At 38.1% G+C, this 24,435-nt stretch overlaps 1 protein-coding gene across 5 annotated transcripts in view; it reads left to right on the forward strand.

Annotated features, from left to right (window-relative positions):
- Nucleotides 1-1,232: 1,232 nt before the first annotated feature.
- The window catches only part of cfap20dc (CFAP20 domain containing), a 32,513-nt gene continuing 9,310 nt past the window's right edge, over nucleotides 1,233-24,435 (forward strand). For 2 of the 5 annotated variants that reach the window (XM_068595174.1, XM_068595179.1), the window contains exons 1-14: nucleotides 1,233-1,384; nucleotides 1,528-1,617; nucleotides 2,157-2,250; nucleotides 2,354-2,426; nucleotides 3,292-3,406; nucleotides 3,548-3,695; nucleotides 4,076-4,222; nucleotides 5,907-6,058; nucleotides 6,290-6,395; nucleotides 8,205-8,345; nucleotides 8,451-8,579; nucleotides 9,760-10,082; nucleotides 18,583-18,930; nucleotides 19,806-20,054. In XM_068595174.1, coding sequence (XP_068451275.1) covers nucleotides 1,364-1,384; nucleotides 1,528-1,617; nucleotides 2,157-2,250; nucleotides 2,354-2,426; nucleotides 3,292-3,406; nucleotides 3,548-3,695; nucleotides 4,076-4,222; nucleotides 5,907-6,058; nucleotides 6,290-6,395; nucleotides 8,205-8,345; nucleotides 8,451-8,579; nucleotides 9,760-10,082; nucleotides 18,583-18,930; nucleotides 19,806-20,054 — 2,136 coding nt within the window. In that variant the 5' untranslated portion in view covers nucleotides 1,233-1,363. The remainder of the gene's footprint in view (nucleotides 1,385-1,527; nucleotides 1,618-2,156; nucleotides 2,251-2,353; nucleotides 2,427-3,291; nucleotides 3,407-3,547; nucleotides 3,696-4,075; nucleotides 4,223-5,906; nucleotides 6,059-6,289; nucleotides 6,396-8,204; nucleotides 8,346-8,450; nucleotides 8,580-9,759; nucleotides 10,083-18,582; nucleotides 18,931-19,805; nucleotides 20,055-24,435) is intronic. The other 3 variants (XM_068595175.1, XM_068595176.1, XM_068595177.1) reach the window with 3 other exon arrangements.

Raw genomic sequence — 24,435 nt, forward strand, 5'->3', positions numbered from 1 at the left:
ACCATGTGTTTGAAGTCAGATACATGCAGAAAATGTTAATAAGTGGTAAGCCATACCGTTGTACTTACGGATGTGGTCTCCCTCTGTAGCTAATTAAAAAGACATCTTTTTGATCTCATAATAGCCCTGCTGCCAGGGTAAACAAAGCAAGCGACAATGACACAATAATGTTTTTTTTTTACATTTCAAGACAAGATACAATTTTAATACAGGTCTATTTTTTACTGTTCTAGCAACATCTTTATTAAAATAATCCATATTATACTCTATGAACCCCATAGGGATTGTCTGCTATTGTTTTTCTCTGGAGGAGTCCGGTGATGAGATTGGAGTGTAAGAGAACAAACGCTTGCTATCAGCACAAAAAGTAAAAAATGAAAGCCATTCTACACAAGACTATTGCCCTGTGTGAAAGAAAATGACTAATCGAAAGATTAAAACTGTGAATTAAAAACAGATTGTGGAAAACAGCTGGAATTAAATGAAAATTACCTAAATTCTGTGAAAGGAAGCATGATGAAAAACAATTAGATAAAGTCAAGCTGATCAAATTCCGTTGGTTCAGTTTTGCCAGTATTTATACATATAAATGTTTAATTCACAGATTACAAAATCCAAAGGGCACATTGAAAAGTATATGACCTGAACGGATTGTACAGATAAATAGGCCCCATGAAAGTAACATTATGGCAATACGTAAGGCAAGGCACGTTTATTTGTATAGCACATTTCAACAAAAAGGCGATTTAAAGTGCTTTACATAAACCATTAAAACATAACATAAGGTCACAACATAATGCAAAAGAAAACAACATGTATTAAAACAGTGAAAAAAACAGTCAAAAAGCAAAGAATTTAAAAAAAGTTGCAGTGCATTTTAAGAAGTGAGGCGCAGCAATTGTGCCAGAAAAGTCCAAAACGATGAATTACTATCGCATAATTAAGTATTACGATGTCGACTTTACTATCTCTATTATTATATATATATATATATAATATTATTATCTTTATTAAGTATGAGTTTTGATCTCATATACAAAAACAAAAAAAAAGTGGCGGAAATGGGCTGGTGGGTAGTACGATAAATGTAATCAATAAATTGTATTCGCCTATTTCCCCGTCGATGTGTGTTTTCCCTTTCATGACTCACCGGCCGTGCGCCCGATGCCCAACAGCCGAGTGGGTCAACCAAGCTGCACGTGCACCGCGTCATGAGCGTCAGGTATCACCATGGAAACATGTCCGGCGTTGTCCCATACCTCCTTGTATAACGCATCCAACGCGGTGGGGTAATGCAACAGATAGTAAAAAAAAGAGATTAAATCCAATATTATTTTTCGACGTTGACGTAAGGTTACGGATAATGTTCAACAATACTTACCAGGTGAGTTTATTTGACCCCCACCGGCTCTGACTGTGTTCCCGAGATGTCTGCAGATAGCGTGCTAGCTACCACGAGCGTTAGCTTGATGTAGCATCGCGTCACTGATTAAGGCCATCAGTGGACATCCATCGTGTTTCTCCTAGGGTGGAGCTGTGGTGGAAGTCTTTAGTGGGCAAGGAAAGGACCCTGTAGCCAAATGGAAACTTTACGCAGGCCCGTCAGCCATACACAAGGTGAGTTTTCAGCTGCCAGTTTACCTGAGCCTATTTTTATATCATCTTATAAGCTTACCATTGCACATAAGTGAGTCAATTTAACTAGCCTTGCATGCCCTCTACGTCAAGCTAGCATCCACGGCCTGAATTGACAATAACACATTCAATATAGTGATTGATCATATAGTTAATTCAGTCTGAATGATGTGTTGTACACATTCCCATGGTTGTCCTCCTTTACAGATGTCAATCAGATGTAGGCCACTTGCAAAAGTTTGGATGCTGGCACATCCCAACTTTTGTTAGAGAGAGGTTGTAAACTGTCAAAATATATGATATCAGTAAATTCAACTGCAAATGCTAAATGAACTCTGAACAAAATGTGATCGTTTTATTGTAGGTGCCGTGAAACTATACACTTTCTCTTCACTTTTTCATGTCATATTATAGCTGTTCTTGGCACATACACTCAAACCATACATATTCTCAATACTGGTCATCATAACTAAGCAAATCCTTTGACCTAGCAAGAGTTCTTGTGTTATTTCTTCCCTCAGGAGTACAATAAAGAAGTGAAAGGCTTTGTTTATTGTTTGGAGGGTAGCAGCCAGAGAGTCAAGATGCAAATGCCACAGAATGGGAAAATGTCTCGTAAGTTACCACACTTCAATGCCCATTTGTAAATTATATATTTTTATGCTTACTTGTTAATACTAATTCACATCTTTGCCTGTTTTTTTCTTCTTTTTCTCAGTTGGACTTCTTCAACGTTTCTTGGTCCTTCAAGTGAATATTCCCCAGTGCAAAGATTTTTCCATTGAGCTTGTGTAAGTACAGCGAGTTTAACATTTTCTAAATGTGTTTTTATAGCGTGCACTGTTGTAGATCTGAATTACTCTTTAATTCTCTTGTAAATAAAGGACTTTCATTACTGTTAGTGTGGCTCAATAGGGTAACCACAGTTGGGCTTTAATGAAGCAAGTTAACACTTTGTCACATGACTGAATAGTTGATATTATAATATACACTGAAATAAAACACTGAATTTCCCTAAAACATATGACTATATATGATTATATTAGCAATGCCTCTAATTTACTGTAATTTCCCCTGTAATAGTCAACTGCTAAACTGTCAAATAATTGATGAAAAGGAAGGCTTTTTCGTTACCAGCCTCAGTAAATTCTACAAGGTCACATTCAAAAGAAATAAACCAATTTTGTATAACATTGTAGCTTATGATTTGTGGACATTTATTGATAAAAAGAAGAATCACACTCTTTTTATGGAGTATATTTTTGTGCTCAATGTATTCATCTCATGGTAAAATTCAATTTATTACAGACTCCGGCTGTGTTAGTATAGATGCTGCTGTGTAGATTGTGTTATGTCATGGGAGGCATATAGAAACACTGTCAGAAGTTGAAATAATTTCTCACTTTAAAGTTACCTATCTACCTTTCTACTCACACACTACATCACTTTAAGAATCTGGTGAAATTTTGCTGGTGTTGCTGTTCTTCTGTTATAGTGTGTCACGACAGCTGATTTCACAGCGCTACATTAAAGTGAAAGCACCTTTAAGAGTGTATCTCACAGAGTAATAAAGTGTGTGGCTTCCTCTGCCCAGAACTTCTTAATGACACAACTGATGCTGTTGATAATTTATGTTTTATTGTCTGTTATTTGCAGAGTAACTGATTCAGAGCGCCGGAAAAGAAGACTTCACTTATCAACAGTGCATAAAGAGTTGTCAGCCACACTTCTGCATGCAAAGATTCCTTTTGTAGGATTGAAACGCAGTATTGTGAGTATTCAACATCCATCAGATTTTCTTGTAGTACTTTTATATGTACCTTCTACTGTATGCTTAAATGTATTGATCTGCATCTCTAAGAGATCCTTTTACTGTAACTACACAATATTCATATTGTTTCTGTTGTCTCAGTGGTCTACTTTGTGCATCGACCTAGCGTCCTTCACCGGGGAACTGTTCAAGGGGTTTTTGACTCTGGATGGCATCACATTGTTTGCCACCTGTAAAGTCCGCAGAATCTTCACCATGAAAACAGAGCCTACAGGAATGTCAAATGATGGTAATCATTAATGTCAAAACAGAGTTTTATCAGCTTAACTTAAAAGATACAATACAGCACTGAAGTAATGGAAGTCAGTGGTCTTCAGTTCGAGTAGATTTATTCTATGTTGATCTGAAATTGTGTGTGTGTTTCTAAAAAGAGAGTTCTGTCGTAGTTGGCTGAGAGATCGGTGGTGGTTTTTGTTTAACTCTTCTCAGCAGAGCCAATTGCTGCACAGGACACTGGCTAGTCAGCGTACACCTACACTACAAGACAGCTTGTCGTTTGTATTTCTCTGTTGAGCAAAGTGTTACCATTGTTGGGTGATGATTTGTCATGATGATGTCTTTTGTTTTCTTCTCTCGGCTAAATATGAGATGTTTCTCTTTTTAATCTAGATATGTTTCTTAGTGGTTCTGGTATTATGGACTTGATACCTCGCAGTTGCCACTTCCCACCAGATGTAAACAACGTCACGCAGGTGTTGAACATAGATCATTTGCGAAAAGCCGACATGAGGCCTGGGCTGTTGAGCTCCGACTGTGGTGAGTAAGAGCAAATCCCGGAATTGTGAATTTATCGAAGAACAGTGAGACGGAGTATCTAATTACAGTTACTCAAGTATATTTATACTGTGGTACTGGTACTTGAGTATTTCCATTTTATGCTACTCCACTACATTTGGAGGCACATGTTGTACTTTTTTTTATTGCACTACATTTTTTCCATTCAAAATCTATCAGTGTAACACTTACTATACAGAGAGAAGCATCATAGTGCAGAAATTGTTTCACATAGGGAAATTGTTTTCCACGAAAAGATTGTGACGACAATTGACTTCTTTTCCCTGTATAAGATTCCTGTGGTCCTCATTTTTGTGTTCATTTGCACCTCACCTGTACTCAGAGAGCTCCAATTATCTTCTCATATGAAAAGACATGCACCAGTAATCTAGTTCCGCTGCCTCTGTGGCCTTTTTATCAGCGCTTATTTATTTGTTCTGACAGCTGTCTAAGTCATGTTGAATAAACCGGCAATGCCCATGGAAGAGAGCTGTAACCACACACAAGGAATAGCTTTTCCTAATTAGCATCTGCATTATTAGCATAACATTCTTAATCATAATTAAAACGATTTCTATTAAAGTAGGCATCCAATTTAGCTGTGACAAAGTTGCTTGGTGAATATTGTTGCTTTAGTACCCAAACTGTCAGAAACGGTTAACGGTAAGCTCCAGCGGTTATTATAATGCAGCAACAAACAAACCGTGATTGTGACATACTGTTTCAAGGTCAATGAATTTTTAGAGATCAAAATCACTGCTCAAAATATTTGTTTGTCTATCAACTATTATAGATCTCATTGTATTCCTTATTGTTACCACATTCTTTTATGGGCGTCTGTAGACGTGAAGAACACTGAACTGTACTCACTCCTAAACCTGGGTCATTTTCTGAGTGTCAAATCTGCTGCATCAAAGAAGTGTGACTTCTTCTTTTTCTTAATTCTCAGTACGTCCAACTCAGCTCTGTCTTTATCATCTTGACGAGCTTGTGTGTGTTGTGGCATGAAAGGGTTGGCGCTCAGCTCTGATGATCAGGATGAGACAGAAAGTGTGTTTTTGTTTTTGTTCAAGTCAGCTGAGGTGATACTAATGAGCCCTGGCAAAGATACAGAAGGGTCAGGTTGTGTCTCTTTCATGATTCCCTCCACAGCCCGATCGTTGTACATGATGAGTTATAGATTAAAGAAAAGCACCAAGTCAATCAGTTCAGCGGTCTAATTTATATACAGCTCTTAAACCTCAACTGTAAACCGTGTGTTGTAATCTCTATTTAAACTATAAAAAACACGTTTTTAAAGTTTTCCATTCACAGTAAAACATTTTTGAAAAGGCTTTGTAGCTAGTACGAAGGGCGTCTTCTTATTGATCTTAAAAATGCTGCTTGGAGTCCTTCACATTTAACTGGTTTTCATCAATATGAATAATGACACTTTTGTAAATATGAAGCATATCCTTGGGAAGTTGCCAAGGCAACTTCATCATTCATATGACTGTCAACATATTAAGAAATAGGCTTAAAAAGCTACCAGGTAGTTTAGGTCCAAGTGAGTGGAGTTAGTGCATTTAGTCTCTCTGGTCATTTATTTAGAAAATGTATGAGTGTTGTAAGATGTAAGAAAAATGACTTCAAACAACAAAGATCAATAATGGGATATTCTTTACAGTTCCTGATCACTCTACCGCGGCCGTATCAACCAGTTATCGACGATCCAGGCACCAGGGGGTTTTACACAAAGCCTCAGGCTCCACACTTTCAGGGCCACCCCCTCAAACTGGAAGAAAAAGCAGTGCAGCCTCGGACGGAATGGACAAAAATGTACTACAATTTCTATAGCAATAACGTAATGTATTCTATGCAACAAGTTAAAAACAAACTCTACCATACGACACAAAATACTTACGCCAAGGTGTAGTATAAATGTGGTTATCTCATGACTCTCTCACTAACATATAGCCCTATATGTCATGCATTACCATGAGTACAAAATGGAACGTGTTGTCTTTGAACTTGTTTTTCTTCTTCTTCTTCTTGTGCTCTCCCTCACAGGGATCCCCCAGAAGAATGCACAAAAAAGTTCCTGCAGAAAGTGAGAGCATTGCCAAGCTGAGTGAGAATGTATCACACAGAGAAGCTTCCTCCATTCCTATTGAGGGTAGATTTGTATAAGTATTCATAGTATTGTTTTTTATCTAGACTGCATGCTTCCTACACCTTATACATGCCCTCGTCGATTATTTTATCATCAAACCACATTTCCTCACTGTTTTAATTATTTATTTGTTTGCGTTATTACTGACTTACTGACATGGTGAGCATGACAAGGACTTTAAACTCAATGATGAAAGCCTGTGTCAGAAAATTGAACTAAAGCTGCCTATTAACAGTGAATGGGAGGGGAATGCACATATCTGGGCTGTGGTTATTTGTGGTGCATGTGCTTGCCATGGCAACCATTCTTTGGTTGGCCGAATATGAAAGCTGCTACTCTTCTTCTTTTTTTGTTTTTGTTTAAGACTCTAATGCCACACAGTAAACTAAGCTGTCACTGTCATCGTCGCCTCTGATAATTTCTTTACTTTATTTTTCATATTCAATATGTGCAGTACTTATATAACATATTAAGTTTATACAATACAATTTCACACTACAAATTAAAACATATTAAATGTAATGCAAATTGAGCCTCGTATTTTTACTTTAGTGTATACTGACACTTGCTATAAGACAGCAACGACACCATCACACTCACACACAGACTCAGATATTTAGGAGGTAAGGGTGGTGGCCATTACAGTGTTGAATACAGAACAAAAAAACATCTTATTGGAGATCATTGATTGTTAAATTACAACTTTGGATCTTGTTTTCCTAATGTGTGTATTTATGACCTAAATTACCAACCAGAGCAGTCTTCTTTGTGAGTCTGTGAATGTTTCTTTATAACGCCCAAACATTACCAATTCCTTCTCTGATTGGATGTTAAAATCCACATCTGCCATTTTCATTTTAATCTCTGTATAACATTCAATTGCTTCTTTTCCTTTTGCAAAGATAATGGAAAAGAAGAATGAACAAAATAAATTGTTAAATTTATAGTCTAAGTTGTAATGTGGACCGAGAAGCAGGATGCAGAGGTACAGCAGTTATCTTAAAAGGCAGATGATTACTTGTTTTTTGTTCAAAAGCATAGTTAATGATAGGTAAGCAATCAGCAAAGACTCACAGAGCCAATAAGGGAGATGACAGAGCGGCATATATCAGGCACATAAGACAATCTTGCGAGACTGAAAGAGACTGAACTCAAAACATAAATATAGCTGATGAGATTTGGGAAAATTTACAGAGAATTACAGTTCAATCCTGTAGCTACAAAACGTAGTGCTAAGCAATCATTCTTCCAGTATAATATCAATATTTAGTTCCAAATGTAGTGATTTTGCCACTTCATTTATAGAATGTGAAGCTAGAAGACCTGTGAGTGAGTTTAGTTAGCTTTGACTTAGTACATCTAGATATCTTGTGCGTAAAATGTGTTTATTCAGAACATGATTTTGACTGCATAACTTAAAGTGCACTGCCTGCTGTAAAAGTGTAAAAGTGCATCCTATTCCTCTCATTACAGCTCATTTTTATTATTATTCTTATACATTGATAAACATTACAAATGAACTAACAAAACAACAGCTTGTCTTTGTCAAAGCATGTTCTCCATAGCACCTAATAACATATTTTATAGTTGGTAATACAACATCCTTTTAACATGACTGAATGCAAAAAACAATGATTAAAATTCCTTAAATCAGCTGAAAATAATGTATTCTCCCTGCATTGAATGGATGTAAGAAGCTCAGTTACTAAAATGCCTTCATTAATAGGGATTTTCACAGTGCATAATCAGTTCACAGATATGCTTCTGGCAAACTATAATAACATTGTTGTTTGACTGTGTTGTGTTATAAAGCTTTTCTAATGTTGAAAGGAATGAATGCACGGGCACTTGGCACTATACAGCCCCATCCCCCAAAAGACACAGTGTTTGACAAGCAGAGACTTAAGAAGCTACGAGTCTACAGTGCTGGGAGAGAGAGGCTAGTATCGTCAGGTAAGATGTGTGCACTGCATCTTATATTCTCTATTTATGTTGGAATACAGAATATGGTTTGGTTATGTGTAATGGTTAAATATAGTCATGTGTTCTGCTTTAAAGCTACAGATGCTGTACCTGGTGGCCAAAGAAAGAGAAGTAAAACTAGGGAGAAGTACACTGCACCACCAAGTTGCCAACAGAGCAAGCAACCTCTGACCCAAACAGAAAAGAGAAATCACCTGACAGCAGGTGAGGTTAACACCTGACTGAATAGACGGCGAGCATGACAGCAGGAAGCAGCAGCAGGAAGACGTGTGCACTTTCATACCGAATGGTGGTTAGAAAAGTCTAAAATGACAGTGAGGGATGGAATAAAAGGGAACAAAATGCATATTTGATTGTCTATTTAACATGTTCTGAGTTTACCGAGTAAGTATACATGCTTGAGAAAAAATGACTTCACAAAAGGAGTGCACATGCTCTGAAAGCTCATTTATCGAAGTTTCTCCACAGCAATAAGCTTCTTTGCTGCAGCCGTACCCACAGACAGAAAGTAGTTAGTTCATTAATGGTAATGTGGCACATTAAATACAAGTCAGAGGGACATCTCCTGAGCCCAAGGTTTGCCACACAGTGGGCAATTAGAGAAAGTCATTATACTGTTGAGAGGTTCAGATCGGCTCACTCATTCAGAGAGAGGTGCTCTTTCTTTGATCTCAGGCCTATCGGGGAGTTAAGGGACCCAGTGTGTCTTGCACGCACACATGAATGGATGCATCCATCTATTAGGGTTTAAACATATTTAACCCATTTACTCTGGAACATCTTGTCCCGATAATGTAACACTGCTGTAAAATGTTCTCTTCCAGCTTCACAAATATCGAAAACCAAAATATTAAAGCAGAGTTAAAGCAATATTTGCTTGGAAAATATGTGAGCTAGATTTTTAAGCATGTTGGACCGAGCTGTCATTTCACGAGTGACGACTTCGCTGTAAACTGCTGTTCTCATATTATGTTGTTTATATTGTTCTATTATCGTTAAGGTATTAGCATAGCTTGGCCATTAACAAAACCTACAAAAATGTCAGTGCGGGAGAAATTAATGTTCTCTTTTGGCGAGCATTGAAATTCATTACAATTTTGCATATTGCTAATATGAATTTGTATGTGCATATAATCAAATGAAATTAAAATGGCATTAGTTAGTCAGGTGACGAAAAAGGGGATTTATTACCCACTGTAATTAGATTCATATCATTCTCTTCACAGTATTTCTGGCTAAGACCTTCATGTGTATTCAGAAAGACTTATTCATCTATTATACAATGTGTACCGTTACTCAAAGCCTCTTTATTTTGCAATACATGCTTCAAATAGAGAATTTACTCATGTCTTGTTTTTGTTCTTTAATCTTTTTACAATTTTAGATGTGGATAGCTGCTCTCCTGCCAGGGAAAGTTCAAGAGATGCTCCCATACCAGCGGAGTCTCTCTCCTGCTCGATCCGTCCAGGTTTTTCTAGTGACCTGCAGGTCTGGAACAGCTGGGAGAGTAATGAGGGGCCCGAGCCTCAGCTCACTCTGCGAGGGGAGGTGTTCACTTTCTCATCCCAGCCACACTCACCCAAACGTGGGCAGGACCAGGGTAACCAGGAGGAGACAGAGATGGGACACGATCATGTTCGGAACAAAAATGTGAGGCAGTTTGAGGCCCAGCTTGAGGGTGACTTCATCGGCAGTGAAAGTGATGAGGTACGTCTGCTGTCAGGGAGAGACACATGCACGCTGCACTTTAAACGTGCACACATTTAAATTACATATTACAGTGTGTTGATCTGACACTAATGACCCTCTGCCTTAAATACACTGTAAAGACATACACCAGATGAAAAAATATATAACTTGTTAAATGTAGGGCTCTTTTTGTTATCCAATTTAATCTCAATTTATCAGAATAGATTCAGTTTATTCTAAAATCTGTCACAGTTTGATTTGATTCAGTTTAGTTTGATTAGTTGCAGTGAACTTGAGATGCAACATACTTTAACTGACTTAAAAGCTCAGTGGGGTTATTTGTCATCAGATCATTTATTGATGGCTCTGAGACTTATAATTAAGAATATTAGTTTGATTTATGCTGAGCAGAGAAATTAAACTGTTGGATTGAGTATAAAGATGACTATCTTCAAAGAAATGCTAATTGCTTTTACTTATTTAAAACATTATAATAAGTCTGATAATTCAGACTTGGGGAGCTAATTTTGTTTAATACAATTTCTATGGCATTAAAGTAATGTATCCTATGCACCGAGTTAATGACAAAATTCACTATAAAACACAAAATACTCAAACCAAGGTGACCTGAGAACAAAAAAACTATAAAACAGGTTCTGTTTGGCAAAAAGGTGATCCTTTTTGTGGTGACTTTTGTAAACTGTAGGTAGTGAACCTCCATTTCCTTTGTCTTTTGCAAGAATGGTTTTATGTTTATATTTACTTCTGCTGAACATCCCCTTAATTTCCCATCTTCTATTTTCCATTACTTAGCCCAAAACACTGTTTTATCTTATTATCATTAGTGAGACACTGGTAGTGTTTCCCAAAACAAAACAAAAAAATGAAATGCACTTAGCTGCTTTGGAAAGATAGGTAGAGACAGGTTATCTTGTTAAATGGGAAATGATCACATAGCCTTTTTAAACACAACCAGAATAATGATCCATCAAAAAATGTGTAAAAGAAAACCACCCACCATAGAAAAGTTTTGCCCGGTCTTTGATTAGTAGATAATATGTGCAGTATGTGCGGTCTGAATCGGTACAATTAACTTGCTATTAATATTGCCCGGCTAATATATAGTATTTTTTCTCCCTTCCACCTTTTGCATGTGAAAACCACAAATGCAACTTTTTAGGGAATGTCTATCGAAACTCTCGGAAAGTAACTGACAGCAACTGTGTTAAACAATTGAGGTTGAAAGAAAATAAATAACATTTCGCAATAATAAACACTGCGAGTGTGACTGATGGAGTTATTTAGAAGAGCATGTTTTTAAATTAACACATTAAAATCAGCTTCCAGTATGAACCATGGTTCGAGGGTAAAGAAAGAAGTACGAGGTATAATTATGTGAAAGCAGTTGGCACCTTGATAGAGTGCAATGCATTGGACTTGAGAGGTGAAGTTTCTTGATTCGAAGATGCATCGCGATGCGGGGAGTGAACACTTCTGCATGGATACGGTGATACAACATATTGAGGAGTTTGGTTTCATTTCAGCTCAGTGTCTTTACTGTGCTTTGCTGTTATTTACTGCCGCACTTTTTTGTCTCCTCTGCTCCCTCTGTGTCACAGGGGCGGAGCTTATACACTATCTATGTGCGGCGCAAAGAGATGGCACATGGCAGTTTGCTGATTTGTAGCTCTCGCTACCAGTGTTAGCTGCTTCGTCTGCAACAATGTTGGGCAGAAAAAAACGTGCAAGCAGTCTGAAATACAAAAGTGGTGTTATTTAAGAAGTGCAGGGACTTAAACATTGTTTTAAAAAAAAGTTAGAAAAGTCAGCTAGCAGCTAGGCTCATTAATGCAGTCTAAAATGCAAGTGTCCTGTCTAAGAGCTGCGATAGGAAGACCTTTTTTTTAAAATTACAGCATGTGTAAGCACTCTAGAAGGATCTATGTTTTATTTTTGTAATGCTTATGTACTGAGATGGGTCACACCAATGCTGGTATTGAAAAGCTGCATGTAGTGTTTAAAGTTCCCTTCTAGTTATCCGGTTACAGTTTTTAATACATACATTTGTTTTAACCACTCTCAACGGAAAGAACTAGTCTACTCGTGTATGAGTTTCAACTACGGTAGAAAACTGTGAGTTCGCTCCGTCTTTTCGGAATTCCTGTGTTACAGTGAAATAGGTCCGACAATACGTGAGCTCAAACGTCACAAATCATTTATGAATATTCTAATCAATGCATGTACAAAAAGCATATTCTAACTGAAATGCAAAACAAAATACAATTATGCAATCACTACAATATGGATCTAAATATTATAATATATACATCTGAGTCTAAATTACTGTTAGAATTATAATATGGAAATTGGCACTAACACTGCATCTTTTTACATTATTGACCGTTGTAGTTTTTGAAAGCGCTTTCTAAATAATCAGAGTTCAGAATAATCTGACTGCTTTTTGAGTATTAATTGATGAAATGTCATGTGCAGTAATATAGAAAATGAAGAATGTGATACATTGAGATGCAACGAGAATAATTTGAGTCATGTGACTGAGGTGATATTGATCAAACCTTGAGGGCAGTGAAGCAGTCCTCTACCAGCAGAAAAAAAAAACTTTTCATGTTTTTTAACTTCTCAGTGAGTTATTTGCCAAGTGTTTTGCGTGTGTCATTCCCAAAACTGTTATAAGAAACATCATGTATGATTTCACCTAGAGGGAGATTGTACAGGTTATACATTGTAATAATAGCGAGACATGAATTGAACTCTTGGGTACTCCACATGCCATTGTCATAGGCTCAGACTTTTTATTGCCACTGGCAGCAACATAGTCCTCGCCCTCCAAATATGATCTAAACCAAGAACAACCCACCCACTTTTCCAGTTGGTCAGAAGAAGAAGAATTTTATGGTCACTAACAGTAACACTATCAAAATGGATATTTTACCCAAACCAGTCTTCATACATATGTAATTCAACACCTTTTTATTAGTGCAGTATCAAAACTGTGATGTGGTCCAAAGCCAGACTGAAAGCTGTCCAAAAGGCCATTTATATTTTAAAAAGAAATGTTAAGTTGAATGTCAACAACTTCACTATTTTTGTGAAGAGAAGTGATGACTACATATGAATTCTTTAATTATTTCATAGTAAACGATTGTGGCCAGTATTTTCTTTTCTAAGAAGCAACCAGAAATTTCCACGCAGCTGAAAGCATTTTTGAAAAAACGATGGCAGGAGGTCAAAACAGCAGGTGGATGAATTAAAATGCTTCACTACATCCTCCAGACGCTCAGTGTTGATAGCAGTGAATGTTGAAAAACTAGCCACGTTGTTTCTAGGAGATTGCAGTAGTGGTTCTGGTTCCACGGTTTGACATGATATATTTTATGTTCAGTCTGACATTTTCAGTTCTTTACTTAAAAAAGTGAATTAAACCTATTGAGGAATACAAAGTTGGGGGCTATTCATGTTGAGGGATTATTAATTTCTCAACAGCAGGAAATAAGGCTCAAGAATTGTTGATATTCTTAATCTTATTAACACCTGTATGAATAAGCAAATGCAGTGTGTGCCCTTGCCTGTGATGACCCGTTTACATGCTGCAACAGATCAAACATTTCAAACAGACGAGAGAATTCCGTGGCAGTTTTGTCTTTGGGATTATTGAGGTGAATATTAATATTGATTCATCTGTTGAGATGTCAGACAACAGCTCAGTGAAGTTATCAACAATTCAACTAAACTTGCTCTTTAAATTGTTAACAGTAGGGGTTTGTGTTGTACCTTTCAACGCAGTGCAAATATATTCAGATGAGACTAAAACACCACATGATAATGGCTTGCACTATAATTAATCCTAAAATACACCAACATCTTTCCTGTCAGGTCGAGAAATACTCATGGAAGTTTGGTGGGTCTGACTCAAAAAGAACTGTGTACTCCCACTATTATCTAACAAGGTTTTAGTTAAAAGACAGATAATATCAAATTTGTCAAAGCTGGCCAAAACACCAATGATGGATGAGGGGCCTTAGAGGACTGAAAATTAAGCACGGAGAGTGAAGGCACAAGAGGTAAGTCTGGTTCCAGCTGTGGCCAGTTCATTCATTTGGTCAGTGAACTCCAGGAGGGGAGAGAAAGCACTTTACATGGAACATTAAAAAACATTAAGTTCCAAAGAAACACATTATAGGAGATAAAAAACAAGATGAAACAGAATACATTGAATGCATAAAGTAAGAGCATGTGTCTTCTCTTCTCTGTTCTTTTCTGTGGTGGAGATTTGAATTTTTTTAGACATTTTAAGAAAGTTAATCCTCAAAGGTGGTAATTGTCATATGGGGTCGAAACGTTTGATTCCGAAATTCCTCATGTTTTAAATTATCCTAAGGCAGGTTTTTAAAGCTAGGGTTGGTAATCTGGTGAAACTAGCAAGAGTACGCTAGATTTAAAGAAATTGCCCAACCGAAAAAGCTAGCCCTTTGTTTCAACTCTTTTCCAATGAAAGTAACTGGCAGCTTGAGATCCAAAAGTTGCTATATCTAATAAGAAAGTCGCCAAGTCAACTTGAGGCCTCCCTTCAAAGCCGTTGCCTTAAAAACGATCATTCTAAACATAAACATAGCATTATGAAAACCTCTCATCGCTGTCGACAGGCAGGTAGCCCATTCAATCATCCAATTCGGGCTGAAATAAACCATTGGACGGGCTTATTACAGCCTGCTACAACCACACATTTAATTTTGTCTGTCACAGCATTTGATTTGTTGATTGCTGTCAGAATGCAATGATAATTTCAACAGAAATATAAAAGAAATGGGTTTATATAAGATTACCAAACCTACCTTGCAAAGGTTTCTGGTGTGTTGTATTATTTCTTGTAGTTATTCCTCTTGTCATTGGAAGACAGAGCCAAAGGGTTACGTCGGAACAATTTGACTCCTGACTGACAGCGCTGGTTAGTTGTCTTGTTGGTGTCTCCAAAATGGTTTGTCTTCCACACGGCTCAATCCAAAACAAAATATGTCTGTAGCCTTCTGTGTCCTCAAGAAATGAACGTTCCAGTGAGCCACACATATCCAGGAGCCCTTGTCCGTGATTTTGAGCAGAAAAAAACAAAGATATCGGCAAAGTAATGTAAACGGAGCGGCGCGTAAGCAGAAAGTGTCTGCTCTAAAAGAAAGCTAGAAGTTATCTTCTGAGGATGTGTGAAAGAAAACAAAACGCTGACCTAAGTTAAACATTGACTTACAAAAATAGTTGTTGTACTTTGAATAGGCTTCCACATGACAAAAATAGATACAGTAGGTACAATACGTACAGTATCCGGCGCAAGACATGCAACATGGTTGTGAAACAGTTTTTTTTTAGCATATCACATTGCTAGTGTCAGGGATTGGAAAAAAGATAACAGGGATGGATACAAACGCAGATAGACACAGGGAGCAGAGGGATGAGACACAGTGATTTTTAATAAAGAAATGTCCACAACAAAAGTTAGTCCAAAAATTAGTAACTGAAAATCCAATAGGAAAAACAACACTAAACGGGACCAAGTAAAATCGACAGGTGCGGGATACTAACAGGATCATAACAGACAAACCATCCAGCTGACATAAGGCAGGACTACACAAGAAACCAATCAGACAACAAGTCACAGGTGGGCAGACATGAGGGTGGACTGAAAGCTGATTGGTGGAAGAAACACAAGGGAACAGAGCGAGGCTGAGGAGATTAATACACCAAAAAAAGGAGGGAAAACCACAAAGACAGGAAGTCAAACTCCCACAGGAGGCAGGAAACTTCAAAATATAACAGTAAACAAACTAAGTTAAACCCGAGATCATGACAGCTAAAAGCTTTAGTGTGTTCAAGCCACCATATTCTGACACCCTGACTATTGTAATTATTAGACTGTTGTTCGCCATCGGACACAAGTTAGCCTGATTTTGATTTTCATTGATTTATGGCAGGTTTCTCATTTCTCAACTTGGAGCAATCTCATCTTTCAATCTGTTGCATCAGTTTCAGGCAATTCTTTTCGGCTAACTTTTGTTCTTAAACATAGAGAATATTAAAGGCAAAACATTGAACCTACAGAACTATTTTGAAATGTATGAAATATAATCGACCAATTTAAACTGTGATATAATTTAATTGAAATGTCAGTTATTTTAATGCAATGAGAACTGAAAGAGGCTGGTCAGTAGTACAGCAACCTTCTACTCAAATGCTGGCTGAACAGTGCATTGATGCATGTCCTCAAAACACAGGCTGGCACTCACACACTTATACTCACACGCACACTCTGCAAACCCACCTACTTACAGACACGCCCATAAAAGTCCCTTTAATAATACATGAAGTTCATTGTTTATTCACTTGCATTTATGAAAATGATAAAGCTTTGAAATAAAGAAAAAACAAATAGCATGTGGAGCAGGTAAGATAAAAACCTCAAAGTGCCAATGCCTTAAACTTCAAAACTAAGGTCAGAGATGAAAGAAAACGCCTCAAAAGAAGACAGCTAAATGAACAAACAAAGAGAGTGCAGTTCTTAGGGAAGCTTCAAACAGTCCAATTCATGAGAAACAATGTCAATAATATGAACTTAAAAAGTGTAGGTGAGCTGGCAATCTGTCTGTAGATTGACTGACTGTTGAGATGCGGAAGAATAATGGAATTAAAGGAACAATCTCACCTATGTTTTGAATATGAAACGTTCACTCCATGGCTTCAGTGGTAGCTCTGAAACATTTGTAGATTTTTACTTTGTGGACAATGGTAACTATAGTCGGCTTTGATTTAATAGTTAAAATGGATTCCAACTGTGACCCAGTTTCACTTCAAAAGACGATGTATCAAAATGTCCAAAGTTTGATCAAGCATCATCATGTCCACACATACTGCATGCTCAGTATGTCCAAAAACAATCACATTTTTTTCAGTGGCGGTCCGTGCATTTTCAACCTAGGCCTTCTGTGCTGTCTGATATTGTTTACATAAATACGCATGACTGGATGCTGCATCATTAACGCAAAATGCGTGTAGTTCACATCAACAAGAACTAGTCACATTTAGTTATGAGGCTGAGGGTTTATCATACGCCTATACTTCACTTTATTAATAAAACAACATGATGCTGCGTAGTTTGCACAAGACTGCAACCTCTTTTATTCTCGTTGCATACTTCACTCGAACATTTCCTCTCCTCCTCTCCTTCTGTTTTTCCCCCATCACAATAAAAGCCCCAGAAACGTACATCAGAACACTGCTTCCTAAAGAGCTGTTAAAGTACTGAATATAATAGCTTACGGTTATAACAAAACATGACAAAACAATCCAACAAAACTGCGGTATTAAAACACTGTACACACAAAATCACGAGCCACGATCAGAACGAATGATGTTAACTACCGTAAAATTTGGGTTATAAGCTGCTACTTTTTTTTTCTTTTTTCTCAACTTTCCTTAACCACTGCATTTTCTCCAATATGGCATATTGTCCAGCTTTCAAGTGCCACTATACTGTATTGACGTATGCATCTACTACACTTACCTTATTGTGGGTTTCTAAAAATCATTTGTTTTAACCTGTGTTTTCGGTGACAGAATTGTTTTTTGTTGCAGGACTTTTTAGAAAAGTTCTCATGGGCGTTTTTTTTTGCTGTGAAACTGGGTCACAGTTGGAATCTATTCTGTGTGTCAATCCAACTGCCGTCCTGAGTAATTGAGCAAGTTACAACTTTTTCAGAATCGCGTATCTTTCTGGGTTCCTTATGGTGTGTTCACACCAAACATGTCAAGATCTTGACGCGCGTCGAGATTACGTGCAAAGTCAATGCACAGCTGCGTAGAAGCTGTGCATACGCGTTATTAATTCACCGAGCTGTGTGCGGCTACGGATGGTGTTATGAATCCAAACGCGAGGACGTTTCATGTTTCCACGTTTTTGTGACTACCACAACAAGTATAAAGCAGAACTAGTTGTTATTTCTTCCGTAGTCGATAGCAAAAAATATCGCTCTTTTCATCGAGAGAAGCGATGGAGATAAGCCACGCCCCCTTAGTGGCGCCGCAATTAGTCATGCTGCATTTGGTGTGAACACCTTTTTTTGACTTGCGTCGAGAAAAATCTTGACTCGTTTGGTGTGAACACAGGGTGTAATGTTGAAAAGGGCCATATACTGTGTCTGTGTTTGAAGTGTGTTATTTAAAATGATTGGTAGGTGACACATTGGGAACTATATTTCTGAGTGTTTGGAACTTTGGATCTGAAGGTGGGAGAGATTAGCAGACCTTAAGAAAACGCCATCACCCTTATTAAATGTGAGGTTAATTTAAAGCTAAACCAAATTTCATTAAGCACGCACACATTTAAAGGGCATAACATTAACATTGTTCAGGTGATGTAAGAAACAGTCTACCATTTACCTTTTAGGCCATGACTAATCATCCATTTTATAAAATTATTTAATTGTTTAATCATTTTTTCCTGTATTTCTTTCAGGATAAGAGCTACAACCCGTTCAACCTTGTAACTGCTAGATCTCCCAGTCCAACTTTAGATGTGCAATGTGAAGTCCATCCGGAATCGCAGAACATCGATCAAATAACACCAAAAGAGCTCAAGCCAGCTACCACCGGTAGGTTGTCTCCATCCAGTGCGAGAGCTGAACCAGCTGGAATCGCCCCCACGCGCTACTTCTCACCCAGTGCAACACCAAGCAGACAAGAACTCAAGTGTAGCTCACGTGGATCAGAGGTGGTGAACCAGGTTGTGGATGAGAACAGCAGTGTATCGCTTTCAAGGAGACTCCAGCAAGAAGTCAAATTGGATGACTCCACACAGCACAAGGTACTGTTATATCTACAACAGCACCTCATCCAGAGTGCTATGGCTCTATATTTTTATTTTGTGACAGAGAGACAGCCTAGAAGACTTGTAAACTTGTTTTTTGAGAAGGATCAGACTATACAGTCTGTTACAAATTGAGGTTGGCCGCCGCTCCGGTTGAAAAGATCCAGAATCACAGGATAGTCAACTGGGGAGATCACAAAGCCTGAAGGGAGATCTGTCACTTGGCTGTTGCTTTCTGCATTTACGTAACTCACTGCTGAGACATGTCCCAGCATCCTTCATCACAGCAGCTCTTGACTGCTGATTTGTGCCAACTCCAGCAGGCAGCATGCAGTGAGGGCTTTGACAGAAAGGTTGTCACAGGAATATGACAAGGAATTTGTTTCCCTCCCTGCAGCTCTGGTTTATTGACTGCCATTGATTCAATACCAGGGCCAAACCAGGCATCCTTGCACAAATTTGGATAGCATAGCACTCTCTACAACCAGTGGATCCACTGTTTAAGACATTTCCTCAGTCTAGGAAAAGACTATCCACCTTGCCGTGAGCTCTGTCGAGGACTTCTGTCCGCTGTTTTGAGATTTACTTGAGTTTGTATCAACGAGAATCATATTAACATTAGGTCCGTTGGTATATGGACATTTACTGTTTTAATATAACTGACAGGATGGGACAGGAGTTAATTTTCTGCTATTCGGACGAGACAGGAATTGATTGTTTACTCTGTTATGCTATTGGGACAGAACAGGAGTTTTTCTGTGGGAGTAAGTCGGGACAGGAGAGAAAATCCACTCCTGTTTCACCCTCTGTGTGTATGTGTGACTGTGACTAAGTGACTTGTCATTGTAATTGTAATTTATTTTTTCCCACAGGTAATCGTTTTAAAGGCAGAAGACAACAACACGCTGAAGCCTGTTGACTCCAGCGATTACAACCTACACGTGCTTAGCAGTTCATGGATGCCCAAGGATGATGATCATGAGCTTCGAATGCTGGCAGGTCTAAAAAAGGACCAGGGAGAATATGAATGTAAAGCCTCAGGCCTCAGTGCATCTCAGATCCACCACTGCAATGTCAGCATGAGCAGTGACGACGCCTCTACCTGGACTCACATCTCCACGGTCTGTACTATCATCCACTGCTACTTTTGATCTTTTATTGTTGATTCTTCACTAACGAGCCACACTCGTGGGCAGCTCTACTATTTACAATCATTAGTACGTTGTCCTTCTCTCTATCTCCCGTCTGGAATAATTTTTTTGACCCGGGTTGATCCTCACCCTTGTTGATTTCCATTTCAAGCCTCCAACTTATGCCGCCATGAAGTGCTAATGCACCTCTTTGTACAGCGTGTTTTCTGCATTACAAAAGATTATGGAGATAGAAGCAAATTAATTGGCCTCTTCCAGCTTTTAAAAGCACACTGGCATAATTTCCACAGTTGCCAGTGACAAAAAATTATTTAGGTCATTTGACATGATCCCCAGACGGCTTTTTATAATTCAAAGATGGCATAGTTTGCTCTTGGCTATTGAAGGTCATTTAGATCTATAGACCATTAGCATAAGCACATTGCACTCATGAAGAGAGAACACTGCCCTGCCGGCCCTACTAGGTCCACTGTGAGATCCCCAGTGATATAATCATCACAGATGCTGGCGTTAAAGGCCTGTTACCATTTCTGTACTTGCAGATTTGCATTAATATACTAAGATTCAAGCAGAGCACATTGAATAGTGGTAATACCGCAGGGATTTTCATTCTGCTGTTTTTTTTAGAGGACATGGTGATGTGGTGACTAATGAAAACATATATCTTTAGACCCTACCGTTACAACAGTTTTTCACAAGGGACAGGATGAAATTTACTTTTGACTTAATCAACCCACGAAGTGATGTTTTACGAATAAGCAGTGCTTTACAATTACTTATTATTACATATGGCAACAGCACCACCATCAGCATATTAAAAAAATGCTTTGCCAGTACAGGGAGAGAAGAAGAGATGTCAAATACAGATATAGTTTCTTTTTTTGTTGTTGAGACAATGTAAATGTACTGTACTTGTATAGCGCTTTTCTCAGTTTCCGACAACTCAAAGCGCTTTAACACTACATGTCATCATCATTCGCCCATTCACACACTGATGGGAGGGGTGAACATGCAAGCTGCCACCTGCCCATCAGGACTAACTAACGTTCATACAACATGTACATATCACAGGAACAGCCTGCAGAGGGAAAATCAGGGTTAAGTGTCTTGACACATCCACATGGACAGAGCTGGGGATTGAAACGCCGATCCTTAAAATGAAGGACGACTCTACTCTACCACTGTTCCACAGTCGCCCCATTGTAACAAATACAACTTTAAAAAATGATCTAATGGATGTATGTGAAAGAAAAAATAGGAGATGGTTTTAGGACCTAAGAAGAGAATAGTCACTGTCTGGAGCTGTAACTCCTCCAATAGAAATGTCTTGTCCCCGGGTGCTGTGACTCAAGTGGCCTGTTGTTGCCATCTATACTGGTGCTGTCCCTGCTGCTGAAACTACTGTACCAGTAACTTCACCCCCAGGCGATTATATAGAGGAGAAAGAGAGAGAGATGTGATACTTGTTCTCAAGCACATAACTGAGATAAAAACTGTCAAGTCTGTTTTTTTCTTCTTCTGTTGGACCATGGTGTTGGATTACAGCTATGACAGATTGAAGAAAGAAAACACTCTTCACGTATACAATACTCAACCCCTCTTGGCTTGAAAAGTGGCAGTTTCATCCTTCATTGTGAATTCATGTCAGTCAAATCTTGAATAGGTGTTTGGATTTGACATGGAGGTGAACTATCAAATACATCATGTGAAGGGATGAAAGGTTTATTCAAATATTCAACTATATCCCTTTTGGTAGAAACAATTCATTACTGATGAGAGAGGTATAAAGGACTAATTTCATTCTTAAATATTTTTTACTGAACTGAATGACAGGATCTGCATTTTAAAATGAGACAAATGAAAGATAATAATGAGATTTAGTACTCCATAGGAAGTTTTTAAGGTCAATTTTTCTATCGTCTAAAGTTCTGCCTGTTAGTTTTTGTGACAGAAGCTCTCACAGCTTCCCACTCGTTGTGTACATAAAGAACAACATAGTTAATGTTGAAGAGTTCAGTAATTGGCCGGAGAAACAACTATTTACATAAATCAATACATATCCTTCGCTTTTTCTGTCACATCTAAATGAGTTATGTCCTGTAACACTTGAGTCTTCAATTGAACCCGCCACATAGCCTCGTGTGCCTAGATTTAATTCCATTTAATTCGAGCCGGCTACTTTTAATATATTAAATTCCAATTATAATAAAATAGTTTTGATTATCAAGTTGCGATTGGCTATGTGAGCTGGAAAGTGTTGCGGGTGAGAGGGAAGCCTGGGTTGGCCTGCTGTCACCGCGACCCGACCCCGGATAAGCGGCTGAAAATGGATGGATGAATGGATTGGCTATGTGTGTACATTTTCCGACCACTAGCCTAAACCCGGTCAGGACCCACAGCGGGGTCATAGAAGATTTTATTAGGTCTGTAAATAAATAAATGTGCTAATTTCTTTTTATTTAATATTATGCAGTACAGTCAATATTAAGGAACATTTATTTATGCATTTGCTCTTCTTACAATTTTTATATCCTTTTTTCAAAAGTGGATTCCCAGAAAAAAACTTTGGGAATTACTGCTCGCTATGATTGTGTGTATGTGCGCACACGCTCATCTGAGAGGTTGAGTCCTGCACAAAGAGCAGAGAGTCGTCTTCAGGGTTTGACAGCCTTGCATTGCACAGACGAAGGTTATTCAATGCATAATCAAAAAAAATTGCAATAAGGCCTAATAATTCTTATTGATCACAAAAGGTCTGATCAATCAGGAATACGCATGGTTTCAAATATAAAGAGTTATTTACTTTTACAATAATTAACTACATGTTTACAATCAGGTAGGCAGATTTATTAAAATATTCAATAATTATGTCAGTGTATATGATGGAATTTGGTCTTTTGCTGCCAATTTCTCTCTCTGTGGGGAAATGCCCCCTGACCACTCTAACTCACATTGTTTCTTGCCCTCATTATATCCCACTGACCCACCTAAATTAATATTTATAGCGAAGTGGTTCATTTGAACACTGGCATTAAGCCATATATATTTCTTAAAATGGAAGAATGATTATTAATATTAGATGTGTTAAAAGAGGAAATAATAGTATGACAAAAAGTAGTGATAGGTCAGAGATTCGCTTATGTTAAACTGCTCAGCTCTGCAATGTTGCTGGGTCAGTTGTACAATGGTGTAGGGCTAATAATAGGAATAGCATATAATGGGGAAAAAGCAGGAAAAGGGCCAATATAATGGAGCCATAACCTGGATTGTGTTTTGATAAATAAGGCAGTAAGATGTTTTTTTGTTTTTTTTAAAGATCATCCATCTGGCACTAGCACTGTGCAGCACAGTTTTACAAGCAAATGTTGTCTCCAAAACCGAGGGCAGGCAAAGCGCCAGGAATGATTGAATCTACATCAATGCTGATCATAGACCAGCAGAGCTCTTTTACATTTTCTGATTGTTGTAGCATCCTTTGACCCAGCAGTATAACAGATGATGCACAGGGGTGAATATGTTAGATGGTGCAGCTTGAACACCATGGCTAAATGTTTGAGCACCAGTAAAGGAGACTGGTAATACAATAGAGATGCCAGCTACAAGAGCCAACTAGAAGTTGGGCTGTGTTGAGGACCAAGCCATACCTGGATTGCAGGGATATTTTAACCAACACCTTTACTTTGTTTTGTTTTTTTAATTTTTTGGAGGCTGGACAGCAAGTAGTGTTTTAGACAGCCATCACATTGATTGACTCTCCAGCTACAGGTAACATGGTGTTGAGTTCACTCACTGACCATATTGTGCTGCTGAAAAAAGAGGTGATCAAAATAAGTAATGCACTTTTGTTAGCAGCAGATGTATGTCTAATTATGTTTGACACAAACCCTTTAGTTTTGGGTCAAAGGGTCAGGATTCTGCAGTTCATGCAAATTTAAAATACACTTGAGGAACTGAGTTTAATATTACAGATAGAGTACAGAAATGGTTTAGCTCCTACCTGCCCAAAATAATTTTCTCCATCACGAGACAGGTAATCATAATGAGTACATATTACTTGCAGAATTCCACAGGGTACAATTTAAGGTCTTTGTCTCATTTTTAGGAGAGGATGGCATAAAGAAGGTACTGCAGCGCACAGACAGCTTAACATTTACTTAAGCAATGCAAATAGTACAGCTTTAACATGACCGCTTCCTCATCAACGCCATGTAACGCAATAGCCATTAAACAGGCACCAGATTTAAATAGCCTCCTGAGGCTATAATATGGTCTTTAGCTTTGGCAAGATGGAGAGGATAATGTACTTGTGTTCGTACAGCTGGATATTACTACATAATGAATATGAAACCAT

This window comes from Clinocottus analis, unplaced genomic scaffold (assembly GCF_023055335.1).
Source record: "Clinocottus analis isolate CAN_PGR_092001 unplaced genomic scaffold, fCliAna1.0.p SCAF_3, whole genome shotgun sequence".
Taxonomy (NCBI): domain Eukaryota; kingdom Metazoa; phylum Chordata; class Actinopteri; order Perciformes; family Cottidae; genus Clinocottus; species Clinocottus analis.